This window comes from Pseudonaja textilis, chromosome 4, assembly GCF_049901715.1.
Source record: "Pseudonaja textilis isolate UNSWEBS1 chromosome 4, rPseTex1.2, whole genome shotgun sequence".
NCBI lineage: Eukaryota > Metazoa > Chordata > Lepidosauria > Squamata > Elapidae > Pseudonaja > Pseudonaja textilis.
In genome coordinates, this window is record NC_141993.1 from 75,271,962 (window position 1) to 75,291,377 (window position 19,416).

The window sequence follows — 19,416 nt, forward strand, 5'->3', positions numbered from 1 at the left end:
CAACAGAAATAAGACGAAATTACTGACTAAAAATCTAACAGAGAACCAGAGGAAAGAATTAGAAAAAACCATGGGGATACAGGCAACAAAAAGGTCAAATATTTAGGCATATGGTTAACACCACATAGTAAATCACTCAAAGAGAATAATTATGATAAACTGTTACAGCAAATTAAGAAAGATCTAGAATCTTGGAATAAGTTGCAGCTTTCTTTACTGGGCAGGATTGCCACAATCAAAATGAACATTTTACCAAAACTCCTTTACTTATTCCAGACAATCCCAATAAAATTATCAAAAAATTTTTTTGATGATATAAATAAGGTAACTCTTAAATTTATTTGGCAAGGGAAAAAAGCTAGAATCAGTATTAAGGCCTTACAAGATGCAAAAAGTAGAGGTGGGCTAGCGCTTCCAAACTGGGAATTATATTATTGGGCAGCCAACTTACTATGGTTAAAAGACTGGGTCAATTTACGGAATAAAAGAACTCTAGCCTTGGAAGGGCACGACCTTCAGAGAGGATGGCACGCATTTCTATGGGATGTGGGGAAAACTAAACAGGCGTACTTTCATAGACATCTTATTAGAGATTCACTATTAACTAATTGGAAAAAAATATGTAAAAAACATTATTTAAAAATTCCGATTTGGCTTTCAACAATGGAGGCAATGGTTCATCCAAACAATTTGGATATAACAAAAACGACTAAATATAAAGATTTATTAGATCCTTTAGGGAAGCTAAGAACTCGACAGGACTTACAGGAACAGGGATTTAAAATTGATCAGTGGTTATATATACAAATCCATAGTAGATACAAACAAGATATCAAAGAGTTTGGAATCTATAGCAAATTACAACACTTAGATAAAATCTTATTAGGATCAAATAAAAAGAATATCTCTAAATTTTATAAATATTTATTGGAGGTAGAATTAGAGCAAGAGATAGTGAAAGGGAACATGATAATGTGGAGTAGGAATATTGGAAGAAGCATTACATTAACAGAATGGGAAAAGATCTGGAATAGAATCATTAAGATTACAAAATCTGCGGCGTACAAAGAAAATATGTATAAAATGTTATATAGATGGCACTTACCCCCTTCGAGGTTAGCGAAAATGAACCCAAACTCTAGTCCAAAATGTTGGAAATGTAAAAACATAGGGGAACCTACTTTCATATGTGGTGGACCTGTAAAGAAGCCCAGAAATACTGGCAAAAAATTAGAAAATGGCTGGAGGAGATAACCAAAGATCAAATTGAATATAAACCAGAGTTCTTCCTACTAGGGATTTCTGATAAACATTTTCCTAAAAAGACAAAATATATAATAATTCATATTCTAACTGCGGCCAGATTAGCATTTGCTCAGTGCTGGAAATCATCCCGTTTACCTACAGATCAATTGGTCATTCAGAAAATATGTGACTGCGCAGAAATGGACAATTTAACCATAGCTCTTAAAAATAAAGAGTCTTCAGCATTTGATAATAATTGGAATGCATGGTATAATTGGTTATATCAGAGATAAACTGTTCAATGAGCATAAATAAGCATAAATATCCATAAATAGCGATAAGATGTGTATATTTAAAGTAAGAGAAGAATTGGAGAATTGGATCTTGTAGACTGTCAAAAAGAATATTTGTCTGGTTTTAACGTATTTTCTTTTTTCTTCCATTTCTTTGTTGTTGTTTTTTTGTTTTTGTTTTTTTCTCTCTTTTATACTCCTTTTTCTCCTTTTTCGGTCGCAAGACCGAGCGTTTTTTTTTTTTTCTCTCTTTCTCTTCTTTCTTTCTTCTTTTTCTCTCTCTGTTTCTTATGTAATGTTGTTATGTTATTTTTTTAATTGTAAATTCAATAAAATTTATATGCAAAGAAAATAAAAGTATTACAACTTCATTGTATAAATTCACAAGGCCTGAATCATAAATCAGAGCTGAAGAAAAAAGTTCAGATAGGCAACTGTTTCATCATCAAAAGTTGCTGAAAGGCAACTGTTTCATCATCAAAATCCTTTATTCATCTCACTGAAACCTTTGCTGTCCTCACCAATCTGCCCTCTTTTTAAAATTTCAGTTAGGCATTGTGTCGCCTTACTCCAAGAAGCTTTATTGCCTGCAATTTGGCAGATCAAATCTCAGCAGGCTCAAGGTTGACTCATCCTTCCATCTTTCCGAAGTGGGTAAAATGAGGATCCAGATTGTTGGGAGAAAATATGCTGACTCTGTAAACCACTTAGAGAGGGCTGTAAAGCACTATAAAGCAGTATATAAATGTAAGTGCTATTTGTATGATATAGGTTCCAGAAAAATGGAGGTGTTTATAGGTGGTCCTTGCCTGATTATCACAATCGGGACCAAATTTTCCATCACTAAGCAAGGTTTTATTTTTATTTATTTTTTACCATGGTCTTTAAATAAATCACTGTACAACTAAAGTGTACAGTAAATCACCCTACAATTGACTTTGCTGGAAGCCAGATGGGAAGGTTGCATATGTCAATCATATGTCCCCAAGAGGCTGCAACCATCATAAATACATGCCAGTGCCAAGTACCCAAATTTTGAACATACAGCCATCAGGATGCTGCAATGGCTTAAAATGCAAGGACCAGTCATAAGTCACTTCAGTGTCATTGTAACTTCAAAAGGTTGCTAAACAAATTGTTGTTAAATTGGGGACTGCCTGCATCAGGTTGACTCATCCTTCTGAGGTTGGTAAAATGAGGACCCAGATTGTTGGGGGCAATAGGCTGACTCTGTAAACCACTTGGAGGGGGCTATAAAGCACTGTGAAGCAGTATATAAGTCTAAGTGCTACTGCTATTGCTATCAGAAAGGATTTATAGTTCACCTGTGGCTGAGATATTCCTACTCTCCAAGAAGACAAGTCTAGTTATAGCATTGCAGTTTTCAGCTTCAGGATTAGCCGCAGACCTCATATATTTGTCAGATGATTTGTTCTGTAGCATTTGAGAACCTGTGGGGAATAAAATAAAAAAACTCAATTAGTGCATATGAAGTTTAGAGGAAGCCAGATTTCACGGTGCCAACAATAACCATGATCCCAAATACAAAAGATGTATCTCTGTTCCCAATTTAATATATGTAATAGCAATAGCATTTAGATTTATATAACACTTCACAGTGCTTTATAGCCCGCTCTAAGCAGTTTACAGAGTTGGAATATTTCCTGTCTATAATTCTAAACCAACTAGCCTTGCTAGACACTTAAAATATTTCTAAAAGATGACATAGGAACTGAATTCTTGAGATCACAAAAATTATACTAAGTTACCCAATTATACCAGGTTCACATAATATACTAGAGCTGGAAAAATGGGATTGGATGGTTTGTTGTGGGAATCAAGCCTTGGCATTTAGGATAAATTGGCCATTTGTTAGGACACAAAATTGTGTTAGGGTAATCTGGTTTTAAGATTTAGCATGCAAAATGCAGTGTGTATGTATCACTGAATGCATATAGACATTGAATACAAACAGCTGGTATGCAATTTGGAGTCACGACTTGTGAGTCTTGCTGTGGCCAGTGTGGGTTTTTGCACAGATTCATGAATCAATTATGTGCCTTCCTGGACTAGAAAGCCTTGCTCATGATCACTCTTACCTTGGTCATTTCCTATTTGGATTATTGCAATGTCCTCTACATGAAGTCTTGGAAAACACCCAAAAGTTACAATGGGTCCAGAATGCAGGGTGTGCACAATGATGGATCCCCTTAGATTCACCCACTTTATACCTCTCCTGCATAATCTGAATTGTCTCCCAGTTTCCATCCAAGTGCAATTCAAGGTGCTGGTTATTATATTTAAAGCCCTCTATGAAACAAGATCAGGTTATTTGTCCAACCAGCTTTCCCTAAGAATATCTGCTTGTCTGATCAGATTTAGTTGAGTATGCCCTTGATAAAGTTGGACTCTGAGGGAGAGAACAGCTGACAGGGAGTGGAGGTTGTAGAGGAGGCTGGGGAAGGGCAGAGGCCGGCTGGGAAGTCAGAGGAAGCACCAGGCCCATCCCCTCTGCATCCTAGGACATGCAGGGAGGAACGGAGAAGGCAACAACTTGGTTTACAAGAGAGGAAGCTGCCATGATCCTCCTCATTGGTTGCAGCTAGGGAGACTAGTATATAAGAGAGACAATTACAACACAGTGTAGAAGCAAAGTGTGTGTTATTTTGGGCTGAAGTTATCTTGGTTGGGCATCCTTCCAACAGACTGTGCCATGTTATCTCCTTGAATTTGGTAATTACTTATTCTGGTCCATTGTGGAAATTTTGTCATTGTAGTTTGTTTGGTTTTTTTTTATTTCACCTCTATCTGCTCATTAAATTCAGACTGTATTGCTTTCTTTTGAAGACTATTTTTGAGTACTTTATCTCCAACTGAGAATTATTGAATAGTGGGGCAAAGTTGGAGGCATTAAAGGACATTTATTTACATTTTGGATTGTGTTATGTTTGTGTCACACTCCGGGTCATCACAGTATGTAAATTCTTAGTCCCCTCTTTTAAATACTGTCCTCATCTGGGACTTAGGAAGTGTGCCTTTTCCATGGCAGCCTCTGCCATTTGGAACATCGAAAGCTGGCAGTCCCCTGCCCTTTGAACTTTCCAAAATACTCTGAACATCTGTTTTTTTCCCAAAGGCCCTGGCCAGGGTGAGATTGCGAAATGTACTTGTTATGGACTAGATCTTTAGGTTGTAATGGTTTTGAATGTAATATATGTATTGTAAATAGATGTTGTCTTATCTCTTGGTTGTGAACCACCCAGAGTTTGGGACAAGATAGGTTGCTCTATATATGTTTGAAATAAATAAAATCAACTTGTCATGTCATTCAAAATTAAGACTATCTGTTTAAGACTGCAAACAATCTGAATTACTGCTATATAGAAACAGAGATTTACAGTTTTTGGTATCTCTTTGCTACCCTCTAGCTCTATCCAAATTCAATTGGCTATGTTAACCCTGTCTATAGTTTGATAGGAATATGCCAATATTATTAAATAGTTATGAAAGTAACTAGATTTTGCACAATGAAATTGACATATGAATCTATAGTTTAGCTTCATATATCATATTATACTAACAATTTTCATAAAGCAAAACAAAAAAGAACGCTTCTAATTATCTCATGACTGGGCTATTCCCTGGGCTAGGGAAGCAAAAGTGAAAATGAGAAAAAGTAGACTCAGAAATCAGATTTCAATATTATATACAATAGACGTGTTTCCATCTTCATCCAGATTTGATATAATAAAATGATTGAATATTATGTCCACACAGCAATATCCAGAGGGGGGAAAACTCATAATAAAGTCTGTTTTGTGCTAAATAGAAACATTGGGGACATGTTAACATTGTAGAATTAATATTTGGAACATTACTATGTTAAATATTGCAGAATTAATATTAATGTAATGAAGGATGTAGGGGATGCGGTGGCTCAGTGGCTAAGACGCTGAGCTTGTCGCTCAGAATAGTTGGCAGTTTGGTGGTTTGAATCCCTAGCACCACATAATGGAGTGAGCTCCCATTACTTGTCCCAGTTTCTGCCAACCTAGCAGTTCAAAAGCATGTAAAAATGCAAGTAGAAAAACAGGGACCACTTTGGTTTTTTGTATCCCACGCACCTTCGGTGTTTAGTCATGTCAGCCTAATGACCACGGAGATGTCTTTGGACAGTGCTGTCTCTTCGGCTTTGTAATGGAGATGAGCAATGCCCCCTAGAGCCGGAAACAACTAGCTTCTATATGCGAGGGGAACCTTTACTATACCTTAATGAAGGATGTTGCAATTTTGATTATTGTTTAACACAGATATTTGTACCCAGACAACACACTGTTCTACCAAAGATGGAATGATTATATTAAAAAGAAAAAAAATATTTTTTTAAAAAAGAAAAGAAACATTGGGGACTTTTGAAAAGCAGTCTAATTAGGTCTATAAAACTTTAAAACTGGCTCTAAAATTATACAATCTTACCTGTTGGCTTTTTACCTCACTTGGACAGCAAGTGCTGTCTTGCTTTGACTACATTTCGATCTAGTTGGGTAAAGACTGTGGCTCCTTAAAATATTACATTTCTGTATTTAGCCATGCCCAACATCCAAACAGCTTATTTTTTAATATATATGAGAACTTTGGTGCTTTTAGAGGGATTTTCTATTCATTTTTTCAGCTTTCAAACACTATAGCTTTGTGATCCACGGAGAGCTGATCTCTGAGCCTGTTCAGTTTCAAAGGATGTGGACGGGCAACATGGGAATGGAGTAAGAATGCTGGAAGAGAAATGAAATCCCCAAATCTTTCTGGGTGTAAGAACAATTTATGTGGGCTTTTGGCTCCCAATCTACAAGGATATCAGCACAAGTAAATATGCTTATACTGTTGAAATAAAGTAGTGTCTTAATTGGTTCCTTAAGCTAAGCTGCTGATTTTTTTTAAGGGAAAAGTATATTCAGCTACTTTTGCTTTCTGTAAAAGGAGGAAAGCTGAAAATTATAATTTAAAGGCCGACAGAGTTCCTACTGTATCTTTATAAATGTAAAATTAAATAGAATGTTATTTGTTGGGTTGTTTCTCCCTGAGGGAATCCATCCCTCCTATTAGGTTAGAGAGTATGGGTGGGTTATCAGTGGTGGGCTTCAACTTTTTTTTAACACCGGTTCTGTGGGTGTGGCTTGGTGGGTGCGCTTTGTGTGTGCTTTGTGCATGTGCAGAGGGTTTGATATTGCCCTTCTTCTGCAATCCTGAACTCTCCCTGTGTCTTCAACAGCTGACACACAGCAATCTGCTGTGCTACGCAAAGCAGCTGAGCTTCAAAAACAGGAAATAAAAGTCAGTATAGAGCCGAAGTGGGTTGGAGGGCCCAGCAGCTGATCATCAAGTGAACTGGTTTGCTCACAGATGATCCTCAGAGCTACCAGTTTGGCTGAACTGGGCCGAACTGGTAGAATACCACCACTGTGTGTTATGTCATCATTTGATGGGATTTTGGAAGTCTGCCTTCTTGATGGGTGCCTCAGTTCTTTGAAACAGTTTCCTACCTAAGACCCAAGGAATCCCTATTCTTTTAGCTTTCTGGAAGGCTGTGAAGAGCTGGCACTTTCCCCAAGCATTGAGTTATGGTAGGAGTTGAACTATGACAGCAGTTGGTTTGGCGTGTGGGAGAAGGGTACTTTTTGTTTTTAACTATGCTTTTTATGGATTGTTGTGAGTCACCTTGAGTGAGATAATTGGCCATTAAAGTCTTGTAAATAAATAAAATTAATAAATTTGAAGGAATCATTTTGTAAGCAGTTCCACAGAGTAATGTCACCTATATAATACAGCAAGAGAGGAGGGGGTGTTGTGTTATATAACAGGAAAGAACATGCATGTACAGAGGTCCATTGGACTGATATTAATAATAATAATAATTGAATGGCTAAGATAAAATGTCAAGCTAACAGAAAGGGTATCTTGCTAAGAGTATAGGAAAAAGAGTAAGCAGAGCTAGGGGGAGGAGTTAAGCATATCATCAGAGTTGTTGCATTCCCATAAGTACTCCATGTCCAAGCCTTCCTGAATTTCATTTACCCTTATGTGGTTCCAATTTAGTGTTGAACTTGAGTTGACCAGATTAATAATTGGGTGCAAAGAATCAGGACCTTTTGTAAGATTGCAGTATAGCTTTTTCAAGACAATGCTAAGAATCTGGTCAACTCAAGTCCAACACTAAATTGGTCCCAGACAGGAGTTAATAGAATTCAGAAGGGTTGGACTAGGATTGCTTGTGGGAACACAATGACTCTAAGCTGATGATGCACTTAACTTAACCCTGCAGCTCTGCCTGCTATTCCCCTACAAGGACTTTCCTACAGGCACAAAACCATTTATTAAAGCAGATAACTGAAATGTCAGAAAAACATCAAACAGTTACAATGGGAGATTTCACATACCTGGACATCTGTTTTTAGACAATGAATGTTGCAAAACACAAGGTATTAAGTATTATTTTTACTTGAATTGGCAATCATTTTGCCTTTCTTAAGGCTGAAGTACATACTAGGGGATCTGCTAGCTTGGATTTGATCCTTAGTAACAGGAACAATTAACTGAAGATATTAAAATAATAGAAACTTTGGGGGTGCATTGATCACATATTGTTATAACAGACTTTTAATAACACAACAAAAAAGTCAAAACCTATCAAACTTGAAACCATGGATTTTATTAACTGACTTCTAGTTGAACCATGAATTTTATTAACTAATTTTATTAAACTGAGAGAGGGAGTAAAGGAGATGCCATGAGAAGAAAAACTTTAATTGAAAAGGTGGCACAGCTGGCTGAGACTCCTTAAAAAGGAAATTATAAGCATAAAAAGGTCTAAGAATACCAGTGAGAAATAAAACTATTTCAGAAAGATGAAACTGGATGCTTATTGGAAATAGAAGGATGGCCTAAAAACCAAAGAAGTCAACAAAGCTTCAGGTCAGAAATGAAGAACGAAGTATGGAAGGCAAAAGCCGGATAATCAGCTAGGACTAGCAAAATCCATTAGGAAGTATTTTTAAAAAAAGCTATGGAGGAAGATAAAGGCAGCATTATCTTTAAATTCATTGCTTAATCCAAATGGAGAGATTTTAGCAGGTGACCAAGAAAAGGAGATCAATAATTATTCTTTTGTATCCAAAATAAGTGGTGATTTGAGTCACATAAACAGTCTCTAGTCATCAACCTTACTGAATTTTGCTAGCCTTAGGCTTGAAACATTTTCTGCTTTGCCTTTCAGACCTCATTCCTTTTACTGCTGACCCTTTGAGACAAGAGGGGAGGATGAAAGTTCCAGAGTGGTGTAGCAAATGAAATTCTAACTAATTTGAAGTCTTTCGATTCCTCAAGCCCTGATGAAATATATTGAAGGAAAAGACTGAAGGAATTTGCTGAAGACCTTTATCAATTAATTTTCAGAGGTTCTAGCAGGTGCCAGAGGTCTGTAGAAGAACAAGGAAGGGGTGGGGGGTAGTTATTAACAGGTGAACCTAACGTAATAGCTGGAAAGATGTTAGAGCAAGTTATAAAGCAAACTATTTGCAAGCATCAAGGACACAATGCTGTAATTCCAGTCAACAGTCAATATAGGTTTCTCAAAAATAGCTCACATGAAACAGATGTCATCACCTTCTTTGACAAGTCAAATTGCTTTAAGGGACCATGAAAATACTATAGATGTAAACTAATTTCAACAAAGCTATTGGTAAGGTTGCATACAATACAACGTTCTTATTGATAAGCTGGCTTGGATGATATTACTTGAAGATGAGTCCACAACTGGCTGATTAATTCATGCTCAGAGACTTAGCATTTATGATTCCATATTGGGATGGACAACAACAGCTAGTGGATTTGGTATTCTTCAACATTTGTATTAATCATCTGGATAACAAGGTTGATGAGTTGTTGGTAAAATTGGTAAATGTCACAGTATTTAGAGCTATAGTCAATATTCTGGAAGACAGAACAAAGTTGCAATCTAATCAAGCAAGGATAGAACACTGAGGTGGGAGAAACCAGATATCCTTCAACAAAGAAAAATGTAACCACTGTATTTAGGGAGGAGAATATGCAAGAAATAGGATTCATGGCTTAGAAGCACTATATGAGAGAAAGATTTGAATGTGGTCATTAACAACAAACTAAATATGCATCATTATTGTGGGACACTTGCTGGAAGGACTAACACAGTTCAAACCTGCATTAGCAAAAACAGTATCTAAGAAAGAAATGTGAAAACTTTGCTCCTCTTAACTGTCCACCGTTGAGATCGTGCTTTGGGTTTTGTATATTCTGGGACCCCATTTCTAGAAAGATATTGCCAAGTTGGAAGGGGTTCCGAGGATAACAAAGATTCAAGGAGTTAAGAGGATACTCTGTGAGGATAGGCTGAAGGAATGTCCATACTATTCAGTATGAAGAAGAAAAAATACAGAGAAAATACAGGAATATAGTCTGGATATAGGGACATGGCCAAGAACTGTTCTTCATGGCCAATTGGTCACAGAAACTAGGACCAGAAATGTGGGGTATAAGTTGCAGCTACCTAGTTTTGGTTTAAATACATACGAAACCAATCTTCCTATAGAGGGTGTATGGTCTCCACCTCTAAAGATGTTAAGATGTCTGGAAAGCAATCTCTCCATGATGATTTAATTGGTTGTTTTCCTGCTCATTGCAAAGAGTTGGACAAGATGATCCTTGTAGTCTCACTAAGGTCCACATTTCTATGATCCTATAATTCTGACTTTTAAAAATGTCAACAACCAGAAAGCAACACTACTTTGGAATAGCAGGTTATAAAGAAAAGAATCGGGGAATAGAATAAGCTATTTTGTTGCATTTTTCATTTTGACCCTAAACTACAAAAAAAGCTACATAATCTCCCTGATCATATTGTGCCTCTATATGGGTTTAATTAGAGTTAAATTGGAACTGATAGTTTCTGAAATATGTATCCCCAAACTAACAAGAAGATAAAAATAAATGAGTCTTTCATTCAGCTTAACTCTAGACATGTCCATGTTCTTAGCAGCAATTTGGAAATATTTTGCCATTATTTTATCCCATGACTGTTTTTATTCTCATTTTGCCAGAGTAATCTATAACCCTGTGATTTCCTGGTGGTCTCCCATTCACTTTATGCTTGTTTTTTCTTGTTTTTTCAAGGTCAGTTTACTGCCACACTTGCTGTAATTCAAATATAGAATATTTATTCCTATATTCACAGGAACACAGGTGCCAGACAAGTTTCAAAGTTAATTTTTATGATGCATAATTATTAAGCAACAGATGCTGAATATTGTATTTTCTCCCATGTTTTGCTCCTTATTTTTATTTTCTTCTGATCACTTCATACTCCCTGGGATCTTAAAAAGCGTTTTATGTTTCAAGGCCATAAACCTCAGCTTTAAGCTCTGGGTATGGCCCTAGGATCCTAGCAATGTTACTGTCAAACACCTATTTAAATAGGACAGAAGGGAAAAAATATTAAATATGCAGGGAACAACTTATTAGGCATTTTATACATAATGTATGATGTTTTATTCTGGCATTGGGAAATTTTGATCTGTTGCATTTGGTACCTCTTCAAAGACAAAACTTGGCTCTATCTGTCTCTCAGATGTATACTGCAGTATCTTTTCAGTCTTCTCTCCTTCTTAATATGGTAAGAAATTTGCAGATAATACAACACCAATTTAATGGGCTTCTGCATAACAAATATACTGAAATGATCCCATGCTAGACATGGAGAGGCAGAGGTCATTTCAAATTAGGAATGCTCTACAGCCACCAAATTGCTCTCTGTTGATTCATTACAGTCTTCATACACATTTTGGGTCCTTAAGACCTTAGACATCTTCTTTCAACATCATTATTTCATCTCTATTCATAATGAAATGATTTTCCAGCATTTCTAGATGAAGGGATTATTTACCTAGTGAAGATTAGCTGTCCTCCAATTTGTGTTTTAAAAAAAGAAAGAAAGAAAAGCCTTGCAAGTGACACAAGTGCAGAAGATCAAAAGTCTCTTTTTCTTACCATTCTGCCTTGTGTGTTATAGGGCTATCCTGACAGCGAGATTTGATGAGATTAAAATTTATATAGCTGGCCCTTTTTAAAATTGCCGTGCAATTTAAGGAAGGAGTAGAATAGGGATGTGCCCAGCCATTCTGTAACATTAGTTGAAGATACATTTCTGTCCCTACTCAAACAAAATCTTCTCAACTCACTATCTTATATACACGAGTTATTCTTCCATAATGAAAGCTGCAATTTGTAGAATGGGGAGCAATTATGAATTGCCTGCTGGCATGTTGCTTAATATATGATAACCATTAGTGTGTGAAGACTCAGCCAAATGAAATTTCTCAGGTTATGAACAGCCTCGAAGGGAGGCTGAGTTGCAAGGGAGCCCCCTGAAATTATTTATCATCTTGCACTTAAACAAGGCAGAAATTAAGGAAAATATTCCCTGCTGGAGATGGTAACACAAAAATTGCTGACATAGATCTGGGACAATAAACAGGAACAATCATTTTCTGTGTGATGGGGAATTAGCAAACAATCTCAGGGAACAGTCTTGTTGCTGCTGCCTTTTGTCACTTTGACAAGCAAAGGCATAAATGGTCTCCTAGCTGGAACTCATTATTATTAATTCCAGAGATCAAAGTTTTCCTGGCCTGCTTGATCCCATAGAATAAGATAATTGCAATGTTGCTAGATTAAAAATAAATGATAATTTACCAAGCAGAAATATGATAGGAGATACACAGGAAGGTAACTATACATATATAGCAGCTGCCCATATATCAGTAGAGAAGCTAGCATTCCTTTATTTTCTGTGGCTTCTGATCCAAGTCTAAATGCTTGGTGAACTTACTTTTATCCTACATAAGGATATGACAGCATAGTATACACATAATTACCTATTCAACATGGTTAGTGCTGCTAGGTAATTGATTATCTAGTGTTATGTTTCTCCAGCATGGATTCCTCCACAGCTGAATTGAATCCCACACATCTGGAGAGCACTCGAGTTGGGGATAGTTGATTTATGTACATTAGTACAATCTCTTTATTCATGCCAACATAGATATTTGAGGGTATCAGTCACATGTCTTTAATAGCATGGTTCCAATTTCTACCACCCCCGTCCATTACAATGTAACCATCCATATGTAGCTCACAAGAACCTCAATTTAATTAATATCATTCAGCACCATCACTCAATGGACAGTTCCCCCAAATTATTTATGGATTTCTGTTTGGACTACTCCTTGCAGGCACCAACCTACAATGGAAAAGTTCAATGCAATGAAAGGTGGAGTCATTTGTTGTTCCCTTTCATATACAAAACAACAGTTTCGAAGCCTAAGAAAACTAACATCCAATTAAGATGCTCACAAACCTGAGTTGGACCTCAATGATCTTCCAGGATTGTAGGAAAGCTTCATGATGGCATTTTCAGTACTGTTATTCCATACAACAATCTCACCATCAGAACTGCCTGAATTAAATCATAAAAGTAAATGCATTACCAAAAATAGTATGCAAAGATGAAAATAAGATTGAGAAGTGCCGAATGTTTCATGTTTTGGTGAGTAGAAAGATTATGTCCAGGATTATTAGAATGACTGCAGTTTTCTATAAGAAATGGTGCAATAAGAAAAAAAAACATTATATAGAAGGTTGCATATAACACACTTACCCTAGTTACTGAATTAACTCATTTACTGGGTTCAGGCAATATACTGAACCCTAAGCTGACCTTACAATTGGGTTCATATAACTGAACATAAGAAAATTAACAATATTATAAATAGCCAAACTTAATATGTTGTGGAGTGCAGGGTCTACATCTTTACCAACAGGGGTGGGATTCAACCGGCATTACTACTGGTTCAGTGATTATGTTTTCTTTTTTTTTCTTTGAAGACATTTTGTTTCTCATCCAAGAAGTTTCTAAACCTCCAAGTGCTTCAATGGCCCTCTAATTTGAACTGCTAAATTGCAGATTCCAACTGCCGAACTACAGCCAGCAGTCAGCAGAAGTAGCCTGCAGTACTTTATTCTAACCACTAAGCCACCATGGCTCATAACTTTTCTCTTGTTCCCACCTCCTTCTCCCCACTCCCCACTGGCTTAACAGTGAGAGTCCAATTAGGTGCTAACAAATTGTTTGGGTAACAGTCCCCGTGTTCAGGGACTGGATGGTTTTGCATTCCACTGCATGACCTTGGATCAGCTGACCCCATCATGGGCTGCATCTGTCCCACAGGCCTTGTGTTTGACACCCCTGCTCTAAAAGTATGCAAATGACCAAGGAATATAAATCCTTCCATTTCCCACTATCCTTTGAGAGCTAAAGAAGTTTCATAGATGAGAAGCAAAATGTCTTCAAAGAAAGTTGCCTCCTGAAAAAAGCACTTTGGGGACTGATAAGGGGAGTAGAATGGGAAGAGGTGTAGAACATATGCCTTCCATCCATATGGATAACTAAGATGTAAAAGTTTATGATTTTATATAATAATATCCCCTGTTGTGTTTCTTAAAACTCATTTCTTTTACTTTTCTTGGTGTAGCACCATCCAGAAAGAAATTTCACAGTTCCCAGATTTCTCTAAGTTAGAAGTTGAAGAGCATAATAGAAAAAAAGAGAAGGTCAGACCCATAATTGTCTTATTGCATGATTTCATTTCTTCCTTCTATGTTTCAGAAGCGATTAAGCTCTACAAAATATAATAGATAATTTAGACCAGACAGCAAATCTAGTTCTGTACTGAAGTGCCATTAGTTCAGTAATTAAATATTTCTCTACCTGTGACAAGAGTCTGTGGAGGTAAAAATGCTGCACATAAAATGTCGTCCTTGTGCTGAGGTCCTCCTTTCCATTCTGAAGGCTGAACAAGATACTGAGTCAAATTATTTAGACGGAAAACGGTGATCACCCTAAAGATACAAACAAACACAAATGAAACCAATGAATGGATCTTCTTATTTCTCAGCTTTTTACCCCTTGGCTAAGGAGTAATAAATATAGAATAATTATACATCCCAGGTCTATTTTGACTGTATGCAGAGGAGACAAAAAAGGTGGTAGAAGGGGAGATTTTCCATGGGCAAGCATCCATCCTAAGAATCAACTTTGAATGGTGAACTTGCTTATGTCAGTTACCAGCTCCCTTCTGACATAATTTATCTTGATATTGTTGTTATAAAGGAAAGATGTTGAGGATTCAACAGTTGCCTTTAATAATCTCTCAAGGGAGTTTGTACTCAAGGGAGTACAAAATAAATACGAGGTGTATATATATTTAGCTAGAGTTGATATATCCCTCAGAATGAAAATAACCAACTCAAGGAAGACCCAAGAAAAAATATATTCTTCAACAGCAGAGTCACCAAGTTAGCAGACAAGGTACACCTCAGAATATTATTTTCCTATTCATCTCCTTGGATTTTGTCTTCTTCTTTCTCCATAGTCACAAACCATTCCATCCAGTATTGTTACAAATTATTTTCAGCTGATATATGAATGAAATGCTACACTTTTGGAATTGAATTAATAATCAAAACGCAGTCTGATCTGCAAGAAAAGATGTTTTATTAACAGATACCCTTGCAGAATTAAATTTGATGTTTTCATGTTTTAATTTTCTCCTCTCTTCTGCATTTTTGTTGCAGAAATTGCATGTTGCAAACCTCATTCTATATTTCTAAAAAAAAATCTATTGTTCAGCTACATTTCTTTCTGCCAAATCATAATGGAAAATCTGTCTCCAGTGCACCATGCATTGTTTCTAACAATAATAGTTGATGACAAGGATAATTACTGCCCTAACCAATTCATAGCTTTGTTTAAAATCTGCTATAAAATTTATGAACTTAAAGGAAAAAGAAAACCCCTTATTTGAAAATAATACGGAAAATGTGGAGTCCTTAAAAAAAATACTTTGGATGTATTCTGAAAAAAATGATACTGTTTGTTGCTGAGGAACAAAATGATTGTGTTTACTCTTCAACTCCATTGTATATATATTTTAGGCAGCAAAGAAAAGGAGAGAATGAATTATCTTTGAATTATAACTCATCTAGGCTGAATTCACAGAACATTCTAAATTATTACATAGCATATCTGTATTTGTCTTGGCAACTCAGCTATTGAGGTTTCTAAACTATGGTTTATGACTTAAATTGTTATATAAATCCACCCACTTGTGGCATACCTTATAAACCAAAGCTTATCATACCAGATTTAATCCTGAGGTTAAAGAATTAACTTTATTATTCAGTTATAATAAGAACAAATTTTGCTGTAGCAGCTCAAATAACTAACAAATAACTAACTGTCTTTATTTTCAGTGTGTTATACAATACTATATAAAATGAAAACATTTAAGTCTTATAACCCCCACAAATAATTTGAAATGATATGAAAATTTATTAGTGAATGAAAAAATTGTGCTATTGGATTTTGGCAGTTTGCATCAACAGTATGTGAGAATTAATTCTCACACTTTCAGTGAGATGTATGATAAGAATGAATCTAACCATTGCAAAACAAAGAACCAGTGCAAGCTGGCCAGACTGGTCAAATCTCGCCAGCTGAGGGAACCAGCATTGTCCAAAGACATTTCTGTGGTCATGTGGCCAGCATAACATATGCTAAGGTACATGGAACAGTGTTACTTTCCCACCAGAGTGGTACCTATTTGTGTTTGAATGCTTCCAAACTGCTAGGTTGGCAGGAGGTGGGATAAGTAATAGGAGCTCACCCCATCATTCTGCACTCAGGGTTCAAACTTGTGCTGTCATCTTTCTAGCTAATAAGCCCAGTGTCTTTAACTGCTGAGCCATATCATCCCATCCTCTTTCTATATACAGGGTTTAATTTTGAATATGTACTAACATTTTTGTTGCTTATGGCTTCCTAATTTTCTTTAGTAAATGTTAGTCTTCATAAGTGCTTGGCTTTCTTATGAGCTTGCCTGAGTAATACTAGTCCTGCCTGTTACCAGAAGATTCCAGAATGCTCCAGAGCTTGGTCTGTACCTGGCTCTGTGTTATTCACAGAGCTCTGAATATGAACCCACATTTCTGCATAGATGCTGACCATTCCCCAGGTTCAGTAGTAGATTCTGATACTCAAGTACCCATTGTAGTTTCTGTTGACTTGGTCATTAAGTGAACTAGTTGCTAACTGAAAATCATGTAACCTTGACTGTGCATACCATTTTCCTCCAGCTTTTCTTTGCTTTACAAAGGAAATTTGTCATGCCCTAATCCAAGGGTCTTCAAACTTGGCGAGTTTATGACTTGTGGATTTCAACTCCCAGAATTCCTGAGCTAATATGACTGGAAGAGGAATTCTGGGAGTTGAAGTCCACAAGTCTTAAAGCTGTCAAGTTTGAAGACCCCTGCCTAACCCATTAGAATGATATGGCCCCAAACAATCAGGGAGTCTTAAAAAACAGGGAAGATTTCTAGAAACTGATTCATAGGGAAGTCAAGAAAAAGAGCAAATTTTTTAGCACTAATCTCTCTTCCCCTTTTGGAATGCTTATCCTGGCTCTGAGATAATTAGTAAGGAGAGGGCTGATCTTTGTATTTACATTATTAGACAGGAAGGGATTACAAGAGAGTAAACAGGGGGATACAGATTGAAAGGAATGTACTTATGCTGCTATTTGCCTAGAGCACTTTTGCTGTGATCCATGAGCCACTAAGGAGGAAAACTAAAGTATTTAGTGTGAAACTGATTATGGTCTTGTCAGTGTTGGGCAGCAGAGACAGCTGGCCATAAGGCTCTAATCAACTAATTAAGGTCACAAAACTGAGCTTCTTAACTTGCAGTCAGCACTTTCTAGGAGGTACCTCAGAGAAAAGCAGTTCAGGAAGAAATAGCTTGTTCAGGCAATCTCCATTGTTGTGATAGGGTAGATGAATTATATATTTGGGTTTCAATTTCTTTAGTTTGCTTTAAAGGGAAGCATGGGGCAGATATTCAGAACAGGTTTCCTGTTGTATACCTAAAGTCCCTGGCTGTTAAACTTTAGATGGATGCAACAGAGTTTATCTCAGTTTCAAGAAAGGGAAGGAGATGAACAAACCGAGTTATTTTCTATACCCCCAAACCTATATTTTGGAGTTCATATTTTGAATCCTCAGAGTAATCTCAGCTGAGAAGTTTATCCTGAAATAAGGCAATGACAGACCACTGCCAAACTGCTACCAATAAAACTCCATGGATGTGTCCATGATGTCACCAGAGTTGAATTCAATTTGAAGGAGATAAATTGGCCTTCATCACCACTAGTTTTTTCTCTACTGTATTCTGCAGTTGAATCAGTTCATATGTAGTACTTTCCACACTCTCCATGACCCAAACCTATGTTTTCCCATTCTTTATTTGGTTGTGCCAGAATCAAATGAAGAACAGGAGTTCTTGCAGAAAAAAACATCACCAGTTTTACGAAACTGCTGAGAAAATAAGAGATTTTCAAACATAGGCTGAGATCCTTTAATCCTGTCTAATCTACAGTTTATAAACACATAACACTTATCCCTGGCTAAAGCAGGCTTTGTACAGCATGCAGCACAGACACATTTTATTCTGTTTAAATTTATTTACATTGATTTTCTATTTCCTTTGCCAATAACATTTGTTCAGTAGAAAATTTAAAAAGCTATTTAGTGCAGATCAGTCAAATTCAGCCTTTAGAGGAAGGAGACCCAGATTCAGTTATAACAATTACTATCTTGTTAAGACTTTTTTTAGCACAAATACAATGCAACTGATTTACAGACTGCAAGTTACTAAGCCCATTAAAAGTGGATGTACAATTTATTATTGCTTTTCATGGTGAGTAGCATCTTTATAGTCCAAGAGTGTCCGTTTAATTATCAACATAAGGACTGATTTTTAAAGACCTGAGAGATCTCTAGAAGGACATTTTTGTAAATTACCAGACAGAAAGGCCTTGGGTCACTAACAGAACAAATTTATTCCTGGAATGCATTGAGTTCTTGAAAGTTGCTAATAGTGTAGAATATCTTCCCTATTTTGTAGTCATTATTGTTTTAAGCTTTATCAGTACCAATAGTGGAGAATAATTGTAGTTCAAGGTTGAATGTGAAGTCCTTGGTGCTCTTTGACCTTCGTTGTTTTCTTGCCTAGGTTTCATTAGGTAACATCATCAATTCAAGAAGGGAGTGGAATTTGTTCTGTTTATATACAAGTGTCTGTGAGTGTTGGTAAGAGTGTTCTTGGTGGCTCCTTGATAAGCTGTTGTTTATGGAGTTAGTAGTTTTTTTGACTGAAGTGTTGATTCCTGCTTGGTGTTAATCTTTGCTTATGTTGGTATTGATAGCTGGCTAGGAGTATTGTGGCTTTTTAGCTTTTTGATAGTTTGTTTTGAATGAATTGTATGTGTTGTGTATCTTACCTATTTTTATAGCATTCAAAAGAGACAGTCAAAAAGCTAAAAGAACACAATATATAAACAGAGAGAAAATCCCACGACCTTCTAGCACTGATGAAGTTACCTAGTTGGGTAATGAAATGTCTGCAAGAAAACAACCAAGCTCAGAGAGCACCAAGGACTCATACTTTAATCAGTGTATATCAACTTTGGCAACTTTTAGAAGTGTGGATTTCAACTGGCTGGGGAATTTGGGAGTTGAGACCACACATCTTAAAGTTGCTAAGGTTGGAAATATTGATTTAGAGTAAGGAAAAGGACAGCACTCCATAGGATTAACATCATTGCCCAGAAGATCATTGGTTGCCCACTCTCCTCTTTGGAAGAGCTTTATAGCACCCACTGCCTTAAGAAAGTTCAAA

The 19,416-nt window shown here is 36.5% G+C and overlaps 1 protein-coding gene across 1 annotated transcript in view; it reads right to left on the reverse strand.

Moving 5' to 3' along the window:
- The window catches only part of WDR49 (WD repeat domain 49), a 137,101-nt gene that overhangs the window by 52,449 nt on the left and 65,236 nt on the right, over nt 1-19,416 (reverse strand). Inside the window, exons 11-13 of the mRNA XM_087933396.1 lie at nt 14,392-14,522; nt 12,982-13,080; nt 2,864-2,989 (exon numbers count right to left, since the gene is read on the reverse strand). Coding sequence (XP_087789522.1) covers nt 2,864-2,989; nt 12,982-13,080; nt 14,392-14,522 — 356 coding nt within the window. The remainder of the gene's footprint in view (nt 1-2,863; nt 2,990-12,981; nt 13,081-14,391; nt 14,523-19,416) is intronic.